Raw genomic sequence first — 21057 nt, 5'->3', positions numbered from 1 at the left:
ACAGATTCAAAAGCAAACAGGAAAAGAAACAAAGTAAATTTCTCAAAAAGAAACGTCTACAAAAAACAACAGTGGCTGAAGTCAAAGAAGGGAGAACATACCACAGTTCGATCGGTAATAATTCTTATATTGACAGAAAGTATGATTTGCTTTTTACTTTTGAGGAGGTCATTAAAAAAATAATAGAAACATAGCATCAATATATACATTAAAATAGATAAGACTTCAGATATATAGAATAACAAAAACAATGACATGTGATAATAATCAAGTGTTGCATAACACGATATAAGAGAAACAGAATGTATTAAAATGAATAACACACGGATCATGTACGCATTTTATCAATTGAGAGTTACAGACAACTGACTATTGTCAATTGGTTTTTCACTCAACATTTATTCAGGACTCACTGCTCGATATGTTAACCTCGTGTAGGCAATCTCGTGACCTCTTTTAAGTTTTTGCTTTTTGCTGTAATAGCAGCATGCATTTGTTGCAATAAACCATATTCATTTTAAAAAGCAAAAAAAAAAAATGCGACATTCAGACTATCTTCAGTGATATGCTGAAAAATGTCATGCCTACTAACATTTTTGAAAAACTTTTTGGCTGCCTTGCAAGAAATCTACTTGTTCTCGCCCTGCTGATTTTTTGATACTGTGGGGAACAAATCATTTCTGCACGCCACAGATGTTGTGACGTACACATTTTTGATCTGCGTATTCCAGGAGTCGTTTCACCTTCTGTCAACAATCCTCTAACAATTTTGAGTTTTGATTCGCTGCAATGAGAGTAGAAATATTTTGAAAATGTTTTAGCCCTCATTCAAACACGATATTACTCACCAGACTTTTTTGACAAAATTTGTCACGCAAAAGTTAACCAGAATGTTAATGACGGACAAAAAATTAAACTTAAAAACTATTGACGAGGAAGAAACACGGACACATTAGTTAGTACACGAGGAAGAAACACGGACACATTAGTTATGTTCTTGGTACAGTAAGTCTAAAAGACAATCATACTTAATAAACAGTTATAATCGGCGGTGTATACAATTTTAAATCTAGGTCTTTTTCTGAAATTAGTTCTATCGAAACTTTTGATTTTTCAACCCTGTTTACCACCATTCCCCATGTGAAATTGAAAAATCGCCTAAAAGAAATAATCCACAATGCCTTTCAACATAAAAAGGGTAGCATACGCTATAAACTTATTACTTTGGGATATCATCAGCCATATTTAGTTAATAGTGACGAATAAAAAGGTAATACATGCTACACAGAAGAACAAGTGGTCAGTTTCTTATCGACAACACATTTGTTAAGTTTGGAGGTAGATAAAGGCAACAGTAGCATACCGATGTTCAACTTTTCCAACAAACTGTGCGCCTCTTCTTGCCGACCTCTTCTTGTTTGCATATGAATCGGAGTTCCTTCGGACACTTGTCAAGAAGGACAAAGAAGCCAGATTATTTAATTTTACTTTCAGATATATTGATGATGTTCTTTCCATACATAAAGACAACAGTAGTATACCGCTGTTCAAAACTCATAAATCCATGGACAAAAACAAAATCGGGGTAACAAACTAAAACCGAGGGAAACGCATTAAATATAAGAGGAGAACAACGACACAACACTAAAATGTAACACACACAGAAACGGACCAAGCATCAGACAAAATCCCACGAGAATAACAAATATAACAATGCGAACTTTTCTGATTGGGTTCCACTACTATATCCCTAGAACTAGAAATTAAAGAAACAACAGACACGGCTTCTTCCGCCTTATTTCTAGACATATCTCGAATTTGACTTACACAGTCATCTCAGTACCAGAATCTATGACAAACGAGACGATTTTAATTTTTAAATTATAAATTTTCTCCACCTTAGTAGCAATATACCAATTTCACCTGAATATGGGATATATATTTCCAAACTTATTCGATATTCAAGAACTTGCAGCTCCTACTCAGACTTTGTAAAACGTCGTCAGTGTCTGAGTAGAAAGTTGATGAACCCGGGTATGTCAAAGAACGTCTCGTCCTTTTTCTAAAACAGTTCATCGGAAGATACCAAGACCTTGTTGATAAATATTCCGTATCAACTTCACAAATAATACATGATGGTCTTGATGTATAGATTCTGCGTACTGATATTGTCAACAACGTGTTATATTGTTCTTTCATTTGTCTTTGTTCTATTATTAATATTACTTTTACTGTTGGACTGTGATATCCAGTTAACGAGGCTAGTTACTTAAACATCCCGGCAATGTGTTTTGTATTATCTTTCTTTTTTTGCTGGTGTGTTTTGTATATGCGACTTTTTGTGTTTCTTTGGTTTTTATAATGTGACTCTGCACTTTAAAAGATCCCCTCAGTATGATATTGTTCTATTATTTGTCATTATGATATATTTCTATGATGAATTACAAAATACGTTGCACCACAAACGTCAAAATTATTCAACCACGTAGTGGAATGAACTCTTTGTGGATACTTATATTTTTATATTTGTGCAACGGGAATAATTTTATAGTTGAGATTTTGTGTAATGACGAACGGTATTTTATCGTTGTTATCACTCTGCTCCTCGATGATGGAGCGTAATTGGTTGATTGGGATCTGTTTTGCCATTTGAATTCCCCTTTCTTTTAAAGTCTCTGTGTAGGTTTGCTAGATCAAAAATGACTGCAGTTCCTCTAGACGATCTTCTCTCAAATTTTCATCCTTGACTACTGTACATATTTTTCTAACTAAACAATATGTAAGGCGATATTCCTTTTGGTATGAGATGGGTGGCACGAATTTATATCTAAATACTTATGAGTATCAGTTTCTTTATAAACAAATATCTGTTTTAATTTCGGTGCCATCTTTTATAACAAGAATGTCTATAAACGGCAATTATGAAATGTAATATGTTGAATGCAAAAGACCTCAACTTTAACACGATGAGATTAGTATTTTAAAAGTAGTTGTTATATTTTATAGATCCACAATATTTGTACATCTCTCTCATCTAGTCCATGAGGTTCAAAAGTACTTTTATTATTGAAATAAACAAAGTACCGGTTGTACAACTATTTATGTTTTGGTTCTGTTTATGAAAATAAAACATTTTAACAAATATATATATGTATCTCATTCAGTCCATAGGTTCAAAGTACTTTAATATATCGAAACAACAAGGTAATAAATATGTGATTATAAAGATAGTGATTTTTCCTATTTGTAAAAATATTCAAAATAGGTTTTTTTTCTATTCTCTCATAAATATTTATGTGTGTTTTTACCCCACTTTTTCGTAACATTTAAAAAAGGTTACCTACACATACGGATGACTTGTTTTTTATCAAATATGATGAAACAAATATTTCATTATCAGATGATTTTTTCGTGTTTGTATTTCATATATAGTATGTATGTTTAATTCATCTCAAATTTAGCAAAAAATGTCAGACCATATATACTAGTATATACTTGACTTTGTTTATTACTATATTTACCTTAAAAAAAGGACAAGATAAAGCTTTATCCTTTTTTAATCTTTTCTTATCGAATAGCTATTCTTTAGCATCAATATGACAAAATCGATGATTTAAACATTTACATGCGTACCATTTACCAATTCCACTGAAACAAAAGGTGTATTCAAACTGATATGTCAAAAATATACCGACAACGCCATTGCAAAAGCGAAACCGACAAAGATCTAAGATTCATCAACAGAACACAACATAAAAACATAGGCTGAGCAACACAAATCACGCCCAAAATCAGGGATAGGTCATGTGTTCTGGCAGGAAAACATATCTGCTGCACATCTTGCACCCGTCTTTTTGTTCATAAACTTGACGAATCGGAAATTAATGCAATTCGGTAGGTCCCACTCGATAAAGAGAGGACAGGACGACAATTGTAACATATCTGTCGTCATCTGTGAAACACGTATATATTCTATACACTGTCATTCAGTTAAAATGGCATGGATAAATCTTCCAAGTCTACAGTGGATTTTGTATACAATTTTATTTTGCTGTAGTGGTCCCATAGTACGCGTATTTGTTCTTAGCTCTGCCTATACATTCATTATTTCTGTTTCACTATTTTATTATACAATAACGACAAAAAGGCTTAAAAAAGTCTAAAACCATTATGCATATGAAGAAGGGTCTGGACGCAAGTTATGAATGGGTGTGTTATATATTTCTTCACTATTATGTCACGTTTCTCTATTCTTTATATGTTTTGCTCATTGTTCTTTAGTTTATTCGTTTGGCGTGTTTGAACTCCTGATTGAGCCATATCATCAGACTTTACGTTCTGAATTTTCGTCGAGTTAGATATATTTTTTACAGTATTTTTTTTCTTAATATATTAACATCTTTTTATCAATTACTTTTGCCTATACTTCTCTATGCTTTATATTTAAGCACCCCATTATTCTCTATTCTTTACATTTTTGTCTAAATTTCTCTATTCTTCATCCCCCCACAAACCCCATTTCTTTTCTATGGTGTTGGCTCATTATTCATATGGATAACATATAATCGGTATTATATTGAGTATAAAAATAAACGTACGCTGGTAAAGGAGTAGGTCCGGTAAGTGCCGATTTTGGCCTCAAATTTCAGGTTCATCTAACGAAAGATTTTGGACACTTTTTAAACACGTAAGTGTCTATTTCAATTGATTCAATTAGTTTATGTGAAAGATTTTAACTAATGTAATCATTAAAAACGATCCGATTCAAGCTTAAATATGAAAAATCTATCAAATATGCCAAAAAACGTCACTTTTCCGATGGTTTATGTCAAAAATTAAAGTGGCCGCATCCGTGTTTATCCTCAACCTTTATATATTTTATGTACTATCATCAAATACAACTTACATTTCAATATTATGAATGAACACGAATGCGGCCACTTTCATTTATGATGAAAACCGTCTAAAATTTAACTAAAATGCTCAAATTCTGAAGATTTCAGTAATTTAGCATGACTTTATGATGCTAGTACCAGATATATGTGCATTGCATTGTCAAAAACAGCCCATATTTCTGTAGCAGAAGCATTCTTTTCAGTGAATAGCTAAAAGATTACATTTTCACAATTTTGGAAAACTTCTATATTTTGGGGCCAAAAAGAGGTCTTACTGAACCAACTTCTTTACTTTCGCATATATCAACAACAATTAATAATTTGCATACTGTACAATATGAATCAAAATCGGGTTCAATCGACCATTTTCTGTACAAAGTCAGGAATATGCCAGTTTTTATTCATTCGTTTGATGTGTTTGGGCTTTTGATTTTTTCCATTTGATTTTGGACTTTCCGTTTTGAATTTTCCTCGGAGTTCAGTATTTTTGTGATTTACTTTTCACTCCTGTTACAAAACATAATACAAATTTATCTTTTGATCAACACATTAATGACTTTTATTCGCATAGCATCGGTACAGAATCAGCATTTTAATACTGTACAATGGTTTCTTTAAAACCAAAAAGGCTTAATTTAATCAGACACTTTCAGAAATTATGTAATCATTAATTTAATCTTACAAATGACAAAGCAATTGTAATTTAATCAATTACGTTGAAAGTAATCGGACCCATCTCTGATTCGTAAAGGATATAGTTACCATACAGTTGTCAGGTTATTAAGGATTGCATATTTTGTTATACATATTGATTCACTCGTAGGGTCTTTGCATCGGAAATAAATACATTTATTCCACAACCAGTTGCTGGTATGATAAGGTTTTGATCTTCTCAATCTTTTAATAAGATTAATTGAGGTCTGGAGCAGGCATGTCAATAACTGCTAGTAGTCCCTTGCTTAACTATGTATCATTGTCATTTTGTCTAGTGTCCTTCGTTACCTATTCTGACATCGGACTCGGACTTCTTTTGAACTGAGTCTTACTTTGCGTATTGCTAGGTGTTTATTTATTCTACCTTGGCTAGAGGTATAAGGGGGGAGGGGTTGATATATCAAAAAAACATGTTTAACCCAGTAGCATTTGTGTCCCAAGTATTGAGTCTCTGGCCTTTGTTAGTATAGTATGTTTTTTTTAATTTTTGTTTATTTAAATGTTTTGGAGTTTAGTGTCGCGTCCAATTTCACTGAACTAGTACACAAATTTTATGTTCTCGCTGCGTTGAAGACACATTGATGGCCTTCGGCTGTTGTCAGCTCTGTGATCTGGTTGTTGTTTCCCAATTTTATAGTCTGAATTTTTTTAACTAGTTCGTTGTTTTAATAACATTAACGGTACCAATTTTTCTGCACCAGATGCTCATTTCGACAATACATGTCTCTTCAGTGATGCTCGTGGCCAATATATTTAATATCCAAAGCTTATATAAAAGAGGAAGAGCTATAATCCAAAAGGTCTAAACGTATAGCCAAATCTGTGAAAGGAATCAGAGTTTAAAAGTGGTCCAAGTTGTCTAGGTCTGGTTTGTCTTTGTTTCTAATTTGTTATAAGATTATCTTTTAAGGGTTTGTGAGGTTGACTAATTAAACCCATCATAGATACCAGGACTAAATTTTGTATTATTCGTCTACAAAAGAATCATCAGTGACGCTCGAATATGTTAACCTGTTATCCCTGAAAAATCTTAGATGGAACTAATTTCTCAAGTAACTTGGTACGAATTGGCACAAAAAGCTCTGTCGGGAAAGGTAATTCGTATCCTATATTTCATATCCCGTCTTCGTTCTATATTATAACTTGAGTGTGACAATGTATGTGTCCTGAGAAATACTGTTCTTGTTGATCGCCCACAAATATCCGTCGATAAACCTACTTCAAACGAAAATTTGGTAATTTCTGCCATTCATTAAAAGAAGATAAATGTAAAAGACTGTGATATGTTTCTTGGAGAAGGTACATATGTATGCGTTCATCTTTAGTCATTGAAATTTCACTAGGACAATTCCCAGACTATTGATGATTTGTATGTCGGGGGTTAAGCTATGACTTCCAGGCTTTGAATCGAATGACGAACGAAATGTGTACCATAATAACGGGGACGGGAATAAAATAAATGCACAAATTTAAAGTACTTATCATTTATTTAGTTTTCCGTATTCGCAGCCCCTTTCCCTATACAAAAGCGGGCGGTATATAGTAGGATTAATACATTTTTATACGATTATACTTTTGTATCCGCAACTGCTCCTTACTAATGTGTACGGCATTTTTCTACTTGCTATGATGTTAACGAAACATTTTGTAAATTTTGCGTTGACGTTTTTATTTTTTAGAATATCAGTTTATAATATACTCCTAATACAAATATACAAATATTTCGTTATTCATGATGGGTTATGTGTTTGATTAAGATCTTATTATTTTCGTGTGAATCAAAAGCTATACAAGCAAAGTGCATTTTAATCTAAAAAGATGTAATATAGTTTTATTTGATAACACTTCTTAAGAACCATGAAAAAAGATCATCGTTTAACAAAATTGTTTGATTGCATTAAATCTAAAATTAAGCTCACAGACATCCGTGTACTTTAAAAGGGACACCTTGACTGCTTTATAATATCTAAACAAAGTTCTTGTGGTCTTTACATTAGAAAATGCTTCTCTTAATTTAAAATTAATATGCTAAATGCAACTTAAGTTACTATTAATATTATAAACGAGGAAACGATGCAAAAGGGCATATGGAACCAATAAATCGGATTCCATCATGTTAAGAAAGGGACGTAAATACAAACAAAAGTTCATTTCTAAATGAAGATTTTAAAAATCAATTTTCATATTATAACGGTAACATTTAAATAATTGAGACCTCTGACAAATAAAGATAATTTGCCGACAACCACAAAATTAAATTGATCTCGTTAGGCCGTCATAAAACAATTCATAGCAACATAACTTATAGACCAGTTTCGAGTTCATCCTTCACCGCGCATTTATGGCGTCATTTACTAGATAGAGGGGATCGCCTGTAACACTGCACTATTAAACGTTCATCAAGCGTCTTAGTGATCGTCATTGTGCAGGATAAACTAGAAATAATATTTGTTCTGTAGGAACTTACTGACAATTCCCTAATGAAAGCAGTGCTGAAAGACAATTATAAGAATTCAATTTGCCGAATAATTCGTGCAATATTGCTTTAATTCGTTTGTTTCTCTGTACTAAATTTTCTCCCATTTATCTGATTATTTATTGTAACCCTTTCGTGTTATGTTTTCATTTTAATGTTATAATTAACACTGCCATTAAAGCGGGAGGTTTGACATGCCACAAAACCAGGTTCAACCTCCCGCTTTTCCGTAAAATGCCCTGTACCAAATCAGGAAAGTGGCCTTTATCTATTTATCTATATGATGATTTGTACATTATTGAAATTGAATCTTTGGTCGTCTTTGAATCGATATCGACAAACATCCCATACATTGTAGCTTAAACAACGACCTGAAACCTCTGTCTTGGTTGTCGATATATACATATAGATATAACATTGTGGTGATGACATCAACTATTGAATATTCTCAATGCTATGAAGATCTTTATTTGACAACCTTAAGCTTTTAGGGTAATTTGATAATTGATTGTATCATTCGAAAGGGGGACTAAGTGCGTTTATATTTGTTTTCCTCCTGTTGAAGTTAATCCTTAAATTTTCTTTTTAAATCCAGTTTACATACAATTTTTGTCTATGTTTGCAATGCATTTAAAAAATCATGTGAAATATCTTAACCGGACATCCATCTATACATAGATGTTGACACAATAAAAAAATATTGTGTGGTCGACCAAGTATTTCGGAGTCTGCGCTTACATATGTTTTTTGTTTCAATGTCAAATGTTGTTGTTTGTCCTTGTATGTTTTATTTGTTACCGGGTTTGTCTTTTGTCCTCTGTTTGAACTTCTGCTTAGATGGTCCAGGGTTGTCAACACTTTTTTTAAGATCATGTTTTTTCACCTTTAATGTATATCCATATACCATATATCATCTGGGAGAGGTTGAAATTTTCTGTCGATATCGTAACGCTGTTGTTTTTTACACCGTGTATTCGTGTGTCGATATCGACATCTTGTTTGATCCTGGACATGTGTGAATATTTTTAGCTTCTTTTGTTCCTTAATATACGTCATTTTGACCTTAAAAAAAATAATTTTAAATTGTTAATTTTACTTTAATATTACTTTAAGTACATCTTTAAGTCAGAATATTCATTTCACAAACGTATGAACGGCCACCGTAGTGAACCTAATACAAACTTATCTCTCAGTCGACATTTGAAATCCATAACTGCATGGTCAAACTTAGCCGATTGTAATATCATTAACCACAACATAGTTTGCTATGTGGTGAAGAAAGTTAAAAATTTTGGCATTAAAAGTGATCATTGAAAAAGCATCGTCTATTGCAAATATTTAATCTACATGAACTTTAAGATTTTGAAACTGTAAAAGTAACTTAATGCAAATTGACATAGACCCAGTGGTTGTAAAAAGCTTGTGATGAAGAGGCAATCAAAAGTTGTAAGTCAAAATTAGACAACACCAAGACAAAACATACAAAGACGAAAGACCAACAGTTCTAAAAACACGACGCAAAAAACTTTATCTTGCGCTTATGAATCTCACCAAAAACAGAAAATTGAATACTACGCAATAGTGACATTTATAAGAAAGAGTCGATACCTTAAGCATATCAACACAAATCTGAATCAAAACTAAAAGTGAATATCGGACCCAAAGTAAATGGAAAGGTTTTCTTTTATGAAAATAAAGGATATTTAAAGTGTCAAATTTATCGATATTAATGTTTTTATACCTAATTCCTATTTTGATTTCAAAGATCCAGATTTCAATTAGAATACAAAAAGAATTAAAGTAATATATTCAAGGAGCACATATTTTCTTCAAATGTGATAACAGGATTTATTTGCAACCAAACACAAATACAATTTTGTTGATGAATTTTAACGTATAAGTTTTACGAACAGATATAATGATGATAAAGATTTTGATTTTTTTCTGTCACGAAATTGTATGCTTTTAAAGTGATTATATCTTAATGTATTGAGTGACATTTTTTACGAGTCGATGATGCGGTTACGATATGCAGTATATAAGTGAGAATTGTTGATTTGTTTAATCACGCTGCTTATGACAAAGGTAAGACACTAATATGTTTAGTAATTGTGAAATATACTTAAATAGTTTAAATGATCAATAGTTAAAACATTAACGGTTACTTAATGATACAGTTAAACCGTTTACAACAACACTTTGTAAGATTGGCTATTAAAAAAATAGTCTTAACAAAAGTGAGAAATTCATTAATTGTTTTCGGATATTATCTAACACCCAAACTTTCTTTTATACAATAATTGAAACCCTGTTGTTTTTTTCATTGCGAGTTTCATGTTATTACTACCACTGGGTCGATGCCTCTGCATGGTGGACTGTTAGTCCCCGAGGGTATCACCAGCACAGTACTTCGGTACTGGCATGAAAATACTGATTTTTTTTGTGTTATTAAAATTTGCTGTTACCAAATTTTAGAAATTATTATAAATTAAGGAATGTGTCTCCCTCATGCAAAGCTCTGATTCTTTTCACGGATTCGGCTTTACCTTTTGGACCTTTTGGATTATAGCTCTTCATCTTTTATAGAAGCTTTGGATTTCAAATATGTTGGCCACGACCATCACTGAAGAGACATGTATAGTCGAAATGAGCATCTGGTGCAGGAAAATTGGTACCGTTAATGTTATTTCAGTGTTATAATGTACAGATATTGCCTTAATTCGTTTTAATGATAATTTGACCAGAATAAACTGATCATAGTCGCGCGTTTCGTCTACAAAAGACTCATTAGTGACGCTCAAATAATAAAAAAAGATGTTCAGAAGGTTCATTTCATTAATTAAATGCTCTTCGTATCTGTTGTATTAGGGACATCGTATACGCATTTATGCGTTATTTCCTCCTTATGTAGTCAGTATGGATCAAGTGTCCAATGTAAGCAGCAGACCAGTTGTTGGTGATTTGGTACTACACATTATTTATAACATACCTTTATCGAATTCTCGCTTGAAACAATTAAGACAATTATTAAAAAAAAAAAATGTTCCATTTGACTCTAGCAAAGTTGATCTGAGTTGGATACTGGCTATTCTTTTTTTTATATTATCTTTTTTTGTCACATCGGTTTTCTAGTAGTAAAGAATTTTAACATCATTTTATGGCTTTCAAATTGAGCAATCTCGATCGATGAAGGTAAATTCAGAAAAGCGCTTCAGACAACGATCCTGTTACAAAGTTCTATTTTCATAATTCTAATAAATATTAGAATAAAATAATTTATAAAAGCAAAAAGATCTACTAGTTAAAGACTAAATATACATGGAAACACTTTATACTATGACAGGAGATTGCCTTATTATATTTTTTTTATATAAAATTCTAAATCGTAGCATCGATATTTTAGCCATGTTTACAGATTTTGCATTAATACAGTATTATTCTTAAAGAATATCGTTTGAAATTGTGTGAATGAAGATTTCATGATACATACTATAATATTATAATTAAATGCCACTAGTATGTATCAAAATTTGAAAACAAACAAGAAACATATTAAGCACTTGACGATATTTTCTTGATACTTTGTTAAGTATAAGAAGAGGTATTGGTTTTCTGAATTAAGTAAACCCACTTATATTGCAATAATCAGCCACCAGTTGAAATATTATTGTCTCTTAAGGGCATTCTGATCCCTCCTAGTTTGACCATTAATGAGTCTAGTTCATCGTCTATGTAAGACCATAACCGGACGCTTATGAATTGCTATTGTTGAATTAATTAATGCATTTATATATCTGTTTTATGTAAATTGTTCTTGACATTTACGTCATTTGTTAACTTTAATTTTTCTTTAAAAGGTGAACGCCTTTTAATTTTTTATAGATCATATTTGCATACTGGTTTATTTAGGATTATACTGTTTGGATTCGTAATAATTAGGGCCCCCCCCCCTAAAGGCGGGTCGCCTTATATTGATCAGGCTGTCCGTCCGTCCGTAACACTTTACCTTTGTGTCCGCTCCATATCCAGGGAACCATTATGATTTCATACTTTATACTTTACATGTTTATTAACCACCACCAGAGGGCGTATCATGATGTATGTACAACTTCTTAGGTCAAAGGTCAAGGTCAAAAACTTTGGTTTCAGTTGACAACTCCGTGTCCTGTGGTGAAGATCGTGTCCGCTCCATATCTAGATAACCGTTATGATTTTATACTTAATACTTTTAACATGTTATTAACCAACACCAGAGGGTGTGGCATGATGTATGTACAACTTCGTAGGTCAAAGGTCAAAGTCAAAAACTTTGGTTTCAGTTGACAACCCCGTGTCCTGTGGTGAAGATCGTGTCCGCTCTATATCTTGAGAACCGTTATGATTTCAAATATTATACTTGACATCCATTTTAACCAATACCAGAGGGTGTGTCATGATGTATGTACAACTTCCTAGGTCAAAGGTCTGTCTGTCTGTTGGTCTGTCCATCGCTAACAAATTTGATCCACACTATATTTTGACTTCACACCATGCAGTCATATCACTATTATACTATGAAATTAAAGTTAGTTGATAATATTTATCAGTTTTAACTTAAAATCTTAGAATAAAATCACACTCATGAGACTATGTAATAACTTCAAATAATGCTTCATATCAGATTATCCATACAACTTCTTTACCCCACGTTATTGACAGCGGGGCCCACAGAGATGGCTCCCATCTCAATGGTATCTAGTTGTTATTTAAAAAACGTGCACAGAGTTTAATTGTGTATGATTATCATTTTAACTGCTCATTTTCTAGATATAAGTCTCCATGATGTGGTGTGTAAGTTTATTTGCTGCATCACTTCTGCTCACAGCGAATGGTAAGTACACCAAAAAATATAAATGACAATTATAATGTTATTTTCTCTACAAAACTAATATTAAATACTCTGAAACCATTAGGTCATTTGTTTTAATTTGTCATTATAGGAAAAATGTATGTATGGTTAATGGACGACAATTCTATATAATAAAAGATTTTTATGCATTATAGCATTTTCAAACACGTATATACAATCATAATTTAATTAAAATCAATAATATTTGTTTACTTATAAAGAAGTGTCGAAAATGATAATTATGCAATACATTTTTATAGCTTCAAAAAAATGCTACGATAATGTTGGTTGCTTCAGTAATGCCTGGCCATTCTGGAACACTTTTGGTATCCTCCCACGTTCCCCGGAAGAAAATGGAATCACTTTCCATCTGTATACTCGTATCAATCCAACAAACGACCAAGTGTTAGATCCCAATGGATCTGGGACGTCTGTGATGTCGACAAACTTCAATGATGCACACAAGACGGTGTTTATAATTCATGGTTTTAACGGAAAAAAAGAAGATAATTGGATAAAGCTTATGAAAAGCGCCCTCATACAATATGTAAGTAAAGTAGATAAACTATGTGCAATTATCTTGTTTCCTTTTTTATGCATTCAATACTGTGTTGTGTAGGGAAAGTTGGGATGGGTTAAAACATATAAATTGTTAAACTAAATGTAAAGAAACATTACGAATAAGTCAGGTGTTAATGGAGATAGTTCCAATAGATATTTCCATTCAGGTAACTATTTCGAAGTTTTCTGGAAAATTATAATATTATGATTTACCAGTGGAGCACTGTTGTTTTGAGCGCTGTCATGAAATATTGTAATTTTTGAAATTTAATACTCTTTCATTTCATATTTGATTTGTCCTTCTTAATTTGATGTAAGCTAAATCTAAGGATATTTTAAAATGAGTATTTATAGATTTAAATACACGGAGAGTGATTCATCATTATATTAAACCGTTTTGTATGTATTATTTTTGTAGTTTGATGTAAATGTAATAGTTGTGGTATGGGCTGAGGGAGCGAAGGATAACTACATCCGAGCTGTAGCAAACACTCGGGTTGTGGGTGCTGTTACTGCCAACATGATAAAACTACTACAGAGGTCGAGTAGTTTGACCTTAGACAATGTACATTTAGTTGGACACAGTCTAGGTGCCCATGTTGCTGGTTATGTTGGAGAAATAATACCGGAAATTGGTAGAATAACAGGTACTTTTGATTAATACCAAACCCTCATTATCCCTTTTAAATATCCAAACTCTGAAACAGTGGTGAAGTAACTTCGATTAACTACCAAAGTCAAGGTAACGTAGCAAGTTTGACATTACCATTGTTTCGAAGTTTGGTAAGTGTCTTACTTTAATAGTTGGAATCTTTATCATTTTTGTAATTATTATTGATTATTCCCTTTAGCTTTATTTTTGCGTTGTTCCACTTTTATATATACTAGAACACACCCGCGAAATCGCGGGCATTTACAGCTTGTGAACTATTGTAGGATGATTTTTTGTCAAAGATATTATGTATTGAGAATTTCATGAAAGGTATGAAAAGTTCTCTCCCTTTTTCAAAAGTCCTATTTTTGTTTCCTTTCTGTTAAATTCAATTATTTCGTGTTTCTGGCCTCAGACCACAATTATTCTTCTCCTTTGCTACAATGCTTCTTTTGGTAAAAGTCAAATCAAATTAAAAATTTGCACCGTTTCAAACATGAAATAAATGTAACTGCTTATATATAGACCATTATTAGTCTAATAAAATATGCTTCTAGGACAATCCATCAGTGCTTTTTCTTTTGATGGCCTTATTAACATGCCAATGGTAGGATATGAATCTTGTATAAATGACCAAGACCGACTTAGGCTAATTTGAGGGGTGGTCGGAGGGGTCCTGATCCCGAAATCCCGGGCTTAAAACCATGACATCCCGAGATGCAGAATTTAAAGAAACTTCATATCCCGAAATCCTGAAGTCGAAAAATATATAACCGGATCACGTAAGGATCAATTCCAAAATCAGGACCAAAAAAAAAACCCGATCCCGACGCTCCCAAATAGGTCCTGCCTTCCTCTTATCTCTACCTTACTTTCATTTTTGCCAAATCACTATTTTCCCTTTCAACAATGCATTTGTATGCCCCATTTATGGGCAATATGTTTCCTAGTCTGTGCATCCGTGCGTTAGTTCGTTCGGTCGTCCGTCCGTCCGTCTGTCCCGCTTCAGGTTAAAGATTTTGGTCGAGGTAGTTTAAGATGAAGTTGAACAAATTTTACCTATTGATGCAAGTGGTATGACCCCTTTAATAGTTAACATTTCAAAGAAAATATTAGACAGAATCAGGGACTTTCTATACTAACATGGAAAGTCCGTGACAGAATACAGGAATCTATATATTAAAGTAGTATAATCGTAGTTTACATGTAGATAAACGCGAAAAATAATTGTCCTCTCTGAGGAGGTATAATAGTTGTGATTCTTGCGATCTTTAAAACACCGTGATATGCAGAACGCTCTGAATGGCTTATTTATTTTTCATTTTTGTTATCTATCATACGATTGGTTGTACTTGTGTCACATGTTTTGCTTATTTTAATATATATGCAACTGGTATGACCCCTTAAATAGTAAACATTTCAAAGAAAACAGTAGACAAAATACAGAGAGTCTCTTAGACCATATATTAAAGTAGTATAATCGTAGTTTACATGTAGTTAAACGCGAAAAATAATTGTAATAGAGTAATATATAAGGAGGTATAATAGTTGTGGGCCTTGCGATCTAAACACCATGATATGGAGAACGCTTTGAATGGCTTATTTATTTTTCATTTTTGATATCTATCATACGATTGGTTGTATTTGTGCATGTTTCAAACCGGAAGTCTTATCTATGACTAAAAGTCAGTCTGATGACAGAATCATATCCGGACTCCTTTTTTGTCGTTTTTCTCCCAAAATAACTCTGAATCTGAAAAATCGTAAGAATGGATGACAAATGCGACTATGCATGTTACCTATAGGACACAGAGGCATGATGATTGATTTATTGTGGAAGGAAGAGAAGCGACACACAAAATGAGGTCTTCTCGTTTAAAAGTATAGATAATAATTAAAAATAACAAGTATAAATCAATAAATATTACAGGTACCAAATATTACTAGTACTCTCAATTTTCTTGGAGTATTTTTGTTACACCTTTTTTACGTATCTGAACAGTGTTATAGTAAAGATCTCAACACTTAACTACTGTTATATTTATATTTCCAGGTCTAGATCCTGCAGGTCCAGCATTCTATACTGTAAATGTGATAGTGAGATTGGATTCTTCTGATGCCAAATTTGTTGACGTCATACACACAGACGTAGGTAGGTTTAATGGTATAAGTCATTTAAAATTTTATTTATTTATATTTATTCATAATTCCTTTTGCAACATGAACCAAAGTTATTGCTTTAATCGTTGACTTTGATGCTCTGAAACTTGTATGTACTTGGTTATTAAAAGGAACCGAAATCCTTCTTCATTTTCAATGTTTTTAGGGATAAATTGATAAATCGGTATGCAAATTTCATGGAACAGCCCAAAATAGGAATTAATTAAAATTTTTATTTGATTGTTTACAATTTGTTATTTGGCTTGGTCAGTTGTGCTTTCCAACATAAAGTTATTGATTATGTATCATCCCTATTAATATATCATTGTACACATTTTTGATTTTATTACCTCTTTATTTTTGTAGTTTTGGGATTGCAAAAGGAAATGGGGAATGCAGATTTCTATCCAAATGGAGGGAAAATCCAACCTGGATGTTTAACTGACAGTACTGTATTTTATCATATATACATTATATTCATTACAAAACATTTATATATTTAGAGCAGTTTGTAGAAAGCTTGTTCACTGCATTGGTTAATTGTTTTTTACTGCAACTAGTTGTGTTTATTCTTTTAATATAGTAACACAACTATATTTTGTGCAATGTCAATTTCATCATGGAACACTTTCTCCACAGTCAGAAATTCAGTAAGGGATGAAAATTAGTTTGACATTTATGTTACAATTTGAAAAGCTTTCAATATGATAATTCAAGTTGCAGTATAAAATCAATATTCGGTCAATGTCATAAAAATATAAACTATTTTGTAATCGGCACAAAACTTTGGAAGGGCTCGGTAAATAACGGCAACAGTAGTATACCTATGTTCAAAACTCATAAATCGATAGACAAAAACATATCCGGGTCATAAACCAAAACCGAAGGAAACGCATTAAAAACAAGAGGCTCTCAAGAGCCTGAATCGCTCACCTTAATTCTTTTGGTTAAATCTCTCATCAATGATTATTTTGGCTTTTCAATTTATTTAAATGTTTTTTGGATCGTCCTATTTTCTTCAAAAGCCAAAAAAAAATAATCATTTTCTCCTATGTTCTATTTTAGCCATAGGAGCTATGTTTCTTGACATACAAGGAAATAAAATATAAAATTTATACTAGATACTCTGAAACTCATTTAGCCTAAGTTTGGCTGAAATTGATACAGCAGTTTCAAAGGAGAAGATTTTTTTAAAGTAAGTGAACATGACGAACAAATTGTGAAAAAAAAGTCTTTAAAGGGCAATAACTCCTTAAGTGGTCAATTGACAATTTTGGTCAATTGACTTAATTGAAGATCTTACTTTGCTGAACATTATTGCTGTTTACAGTTTATTTCTATCTATAATTATATTCAAGATAATAAACAAAAACAGCAAAATTTCCTTAAAATTATCAATTCAGGGGCAGCAACCCAACAACAGGTTGTCTGATTCATCTGAAAATTTCAGGGCAGATAGATCTTGACCTGATAAACAATATTACCCACGTCAGATTTGCTCTAAATGCTTTGGTTTTTGAGTTATAAGCCAAAAACTGCATTTGACCCCTATGTTCTATTTTTAGCAATGGCGACCATGTTTGTTGATAGATCATAACTTCGGATACAATTTACAAACTAGATACCCTAAGGAACACTCAGTTAAAGTTTGGAAGTAATTGGCCCAGTAGTTTCAGAGGAGAAGATTTTTGTAAAAGATTACTAAGATTTACGAAAAATGGTTAAAAATTGACTATAAAGGGCAATAACTCATAAAGGGGTCAACTGACCATTTCCGTCATGTTGACTTATTTGTAAATCTTACTTTGCTGAACATTATTCCTGTTTACAGTTTATCTCTATCTATAATAATATTCAAGATAATAAACAAAAACAGCAAAATTTCCTTAAAATTACCAATTCAGGGGCAGCAACCCATTAACGGGTTGTCTGATTCATCTGAAAATTTCAGGGCAGATAGATCTTGACCTGATAAACAATATTACCCCATGTCAGATTTGCTCTAAATGCTTTGGTTTTTGAGTTATACGCCAAAAACTGCATTTGACCCCTATCCTCTATGTTCTATTTTTAGCAATGGCGACCATGTTTGTTGATAGATCATAACTTCGGATACAATTTACAAATTAGATACCCTAAGGAACATTCAATTAAAGTTTGGAAGTATTTGGCCCAGTAGTTTCAGAGGAGAAGATTTTTGTAAAAGATTACTAAGATTTACGAAAAATGGTTAAAAATTGACTATAAAGGGCAATAACTCCTAAAGGGGTCAACTGACCATTTCCGTCATGTTGACTTATTTGTAAATCTTACTTTGCTGAACATTATTCCTGTTTACAGTTTATCTCTATCTATAATAATATTCAAGATAATAAACAAAAACAGCAAAATTTCCTTAAAATTATCAATTCAGGGGCAGCAACCCATTAACGGGTTGTCTGATTCATCTGAAAATTTCAGGGCAGATAGATCTTGACCTGATAAACAATATTACCCACGCCAGATTTGCTCTAAATGCTTTGGTTTTTGAGTTATAAGCCAAAAACTGCATTTGACCCCTATGTTCTATTTTTAGCAATGGCGACCATGTTTGTTGATAGATCAAAACTTCGGATACAATTTATAAATTAGATACCCTAAGGAACATTCAGTTAAAGTTTGAAAGTATTTGGCCCAGTAGTTTCAGAGGAGAAGATTCTTGAAATAGTTTACGACGACAGACGACGGACGACGACGGACGCCAAGTGATGGCATAAGCTCACTTGTCCCTTCGGGACAGGTGAGCTAAAAAGAAAATGACGAACCACATTAAAATCTAACACACACAGAAACGAACTAAGCATAGACAAAATCCGATGTGAAAACATGAAAATATTAATACAGAAACGAACTAAGCATAGACAAAATCCGATGTGAAAACATGAAAATATTAATAACTACTAATGAGTGTTAAAATCAGCACACGCCAGTATACATTTTGTTATATGTTTTTCCTTTGAGCCACAAAGAGGGATATGGGCTCAGATTCCATGTCACTAATTTATCTCACCCTTGCTTTGCGGCTCGTGGGGTTTAAAAACAATGACAGGAAATGTAAGCCCATATCCCCTGTGAAGATCCCAAATAAGATATATAATAGCTCGTTGAAATACGTTCTAATTACTTAAGTTTCAAAAGTTTGGTCAACATAAATGTATAGTTAGTATGAACTTTGTATAATTTCCTTTGTAGCAATAGCACCTTTTTACAGTTGTGCCCACATGAGGGCACTTTACTACTTCATTGAATCTGTAAATCCAGACTGCAAGTTTACCTCCAACATATGTCGAAATTGGGATGATTTTAAGGATGGAGATTGTGAAAGCTGTGAAAGTGGCTGCCAAGAGATGGGATACAACTTGTCATACAATGCAGATGGAAAGTACTATCTGAGAACAGGCTCTGATTCTCCATATTGTTATTATTGACAATAATCAATTAAATGAATTATAAACTATTTGCTTTTCATATCATTACAATTTTCTGTGGAAACAACTATTTATTCTTCTTGAGCTGGTCATGTAGACTTTCAAATTTATGTGTTTACACTGTGGTTATATTTGCTGATTCTCAGCAATTTCATCGAGAAAGTGTTTACTATACATATTGTTTGGACTATTTAAGAAAACAAATTGTTATGATGACTTCACTGTCTAAGGAGTTGGTCCGGTAAGACCCTATTTTTTGCCCCAAAAAATATCAGTTTTACAAAATTGTTTAAATTTAATCTTTAATTTATTTATTGGAAATAAGAATGCTTATGGTACATAAATATGGCCTTTTTTGACAAGACAATGTACATATATCGGGTACCATCATCATTAGTTGATGCTAAACTACTGAAATCTTCAACATTTTTGCATTTTTGTAAAATTTTAGACGGTTTTCTTTATATTGAAATGTAAGTTGTATTTGATGATAATACATAGCATATACAAAGATTGAGGATGAACACGGATGTGGCCACTTTCATTTTTGACAAAAACCATATGAAAAGTGACATTTTTTTGGCAGATTTGATAGATTTATCATATTTAAGCTAAAATCGGAGCGTTTTTTTTATCAGTGAATCAGTTGAAATCTTTCTCATAAACTAATGAAATCAATTGAAATTGACACTTAAGTGTTTAAAAAATGTCCAAAATCTTTCGTCAGATGAACATGATGAATTTGAAATCCTTTAGGACAATTTACGATTCTGATGAGTCGTTTGTAGACAAAACATGCGTATGACGTATACAATTGTTGAAAGGCATCTATGATAAGTTAGTAATCAAAGTTACCTATTTGTTGGCGTCTTTACTAGCCTTTAAACCAATTTTTTTTAAATGTCCTGTACCAAGTCAGAATTTGGCAGCTGTTATCTATCTTAAAGTTCGTTTCTATGGATGTTGGCGTTTTTGTTGCACTTCAGTGTTCCTGTTATATTTTTTTTTTATTTTTATTTTTTTTATAATTTATTAATTCGTGCTGTATTTCTATGATAAAATATGGAATAGAAATACGGAATGTGTCAAATTGACAACATGACCACATAGCAGAAAACAGCTGAAGCCGACTGAACACAGCGACACATCCTGCAACCCGAGATGCGTTCATCGGGCCCGTAGACAAAAATTCGTACTTGTTCAGTAAACATGGACGTAGTACTTATACTACAAAACATATAAAT

General features: G+C 32.5%; 1 protein-coding gene across 1 annotated transcript in view; it reads left to right on the top strand.

Moving 5' to 3' along the window:
* LOC143081658 (inactive pancreatic lipase-related protein 1-like) overlaps window positions 1-19842 on the top strand; it is a 34722-nt gene extending 14880 nt beyond the window's left edge. The window contains exons 2-7 of the mRNA XM_076257421.1: window positions 12892-12955; window positions 13234-13520; window positions 13953-14181; window positions 16240-16338; window positions 16713-16793; window positions 19578-19842. Of these exons, the coding sequence (XP_076113536.1) occupies window positions 12904-12955; window positions 13234-13520; window positions 13953-14181; window positions 16240-16338; window positions 16713-16793; window positions 19578-19813 (984 nt within the window). The 5' untranslated portion in view covers window positions 12892-12903 and the 3' untranslated portion in view covers window positions 19814-19842. The remainder of the gene's footprint in view (window positions 1-12891; window positions 12956-13233; window positions 13521-13952; window positions 14182-16239; window positions 16339-16712; window positions 16794-19577) is intronic.
* Window positions 19843-21057: the final 1215 nt, after the last annotated feature.

This window comes from Mytilus galloprovincialis, chromosome 7 (assembly GCF_965363235.1).
Source record: "Mytilus galloprovincialis chromosome 7, xbMytGall1.hap1.1, whole genome shotgun sequence".
In the NCBI taxonomy this organism is placed as follows: domain Eukaryota; kingdom Metazoa; phylum Mollusca; class Bivalvia; order Mytilida; family Mytilidae; genus Mytilus; species Mytilus galloprovincialis.
The sequence above is the reverse complement of the archived record's forward strand: the minus strand, read 5'-3'. Positions and strand labels throughout refer to the sequence as shown.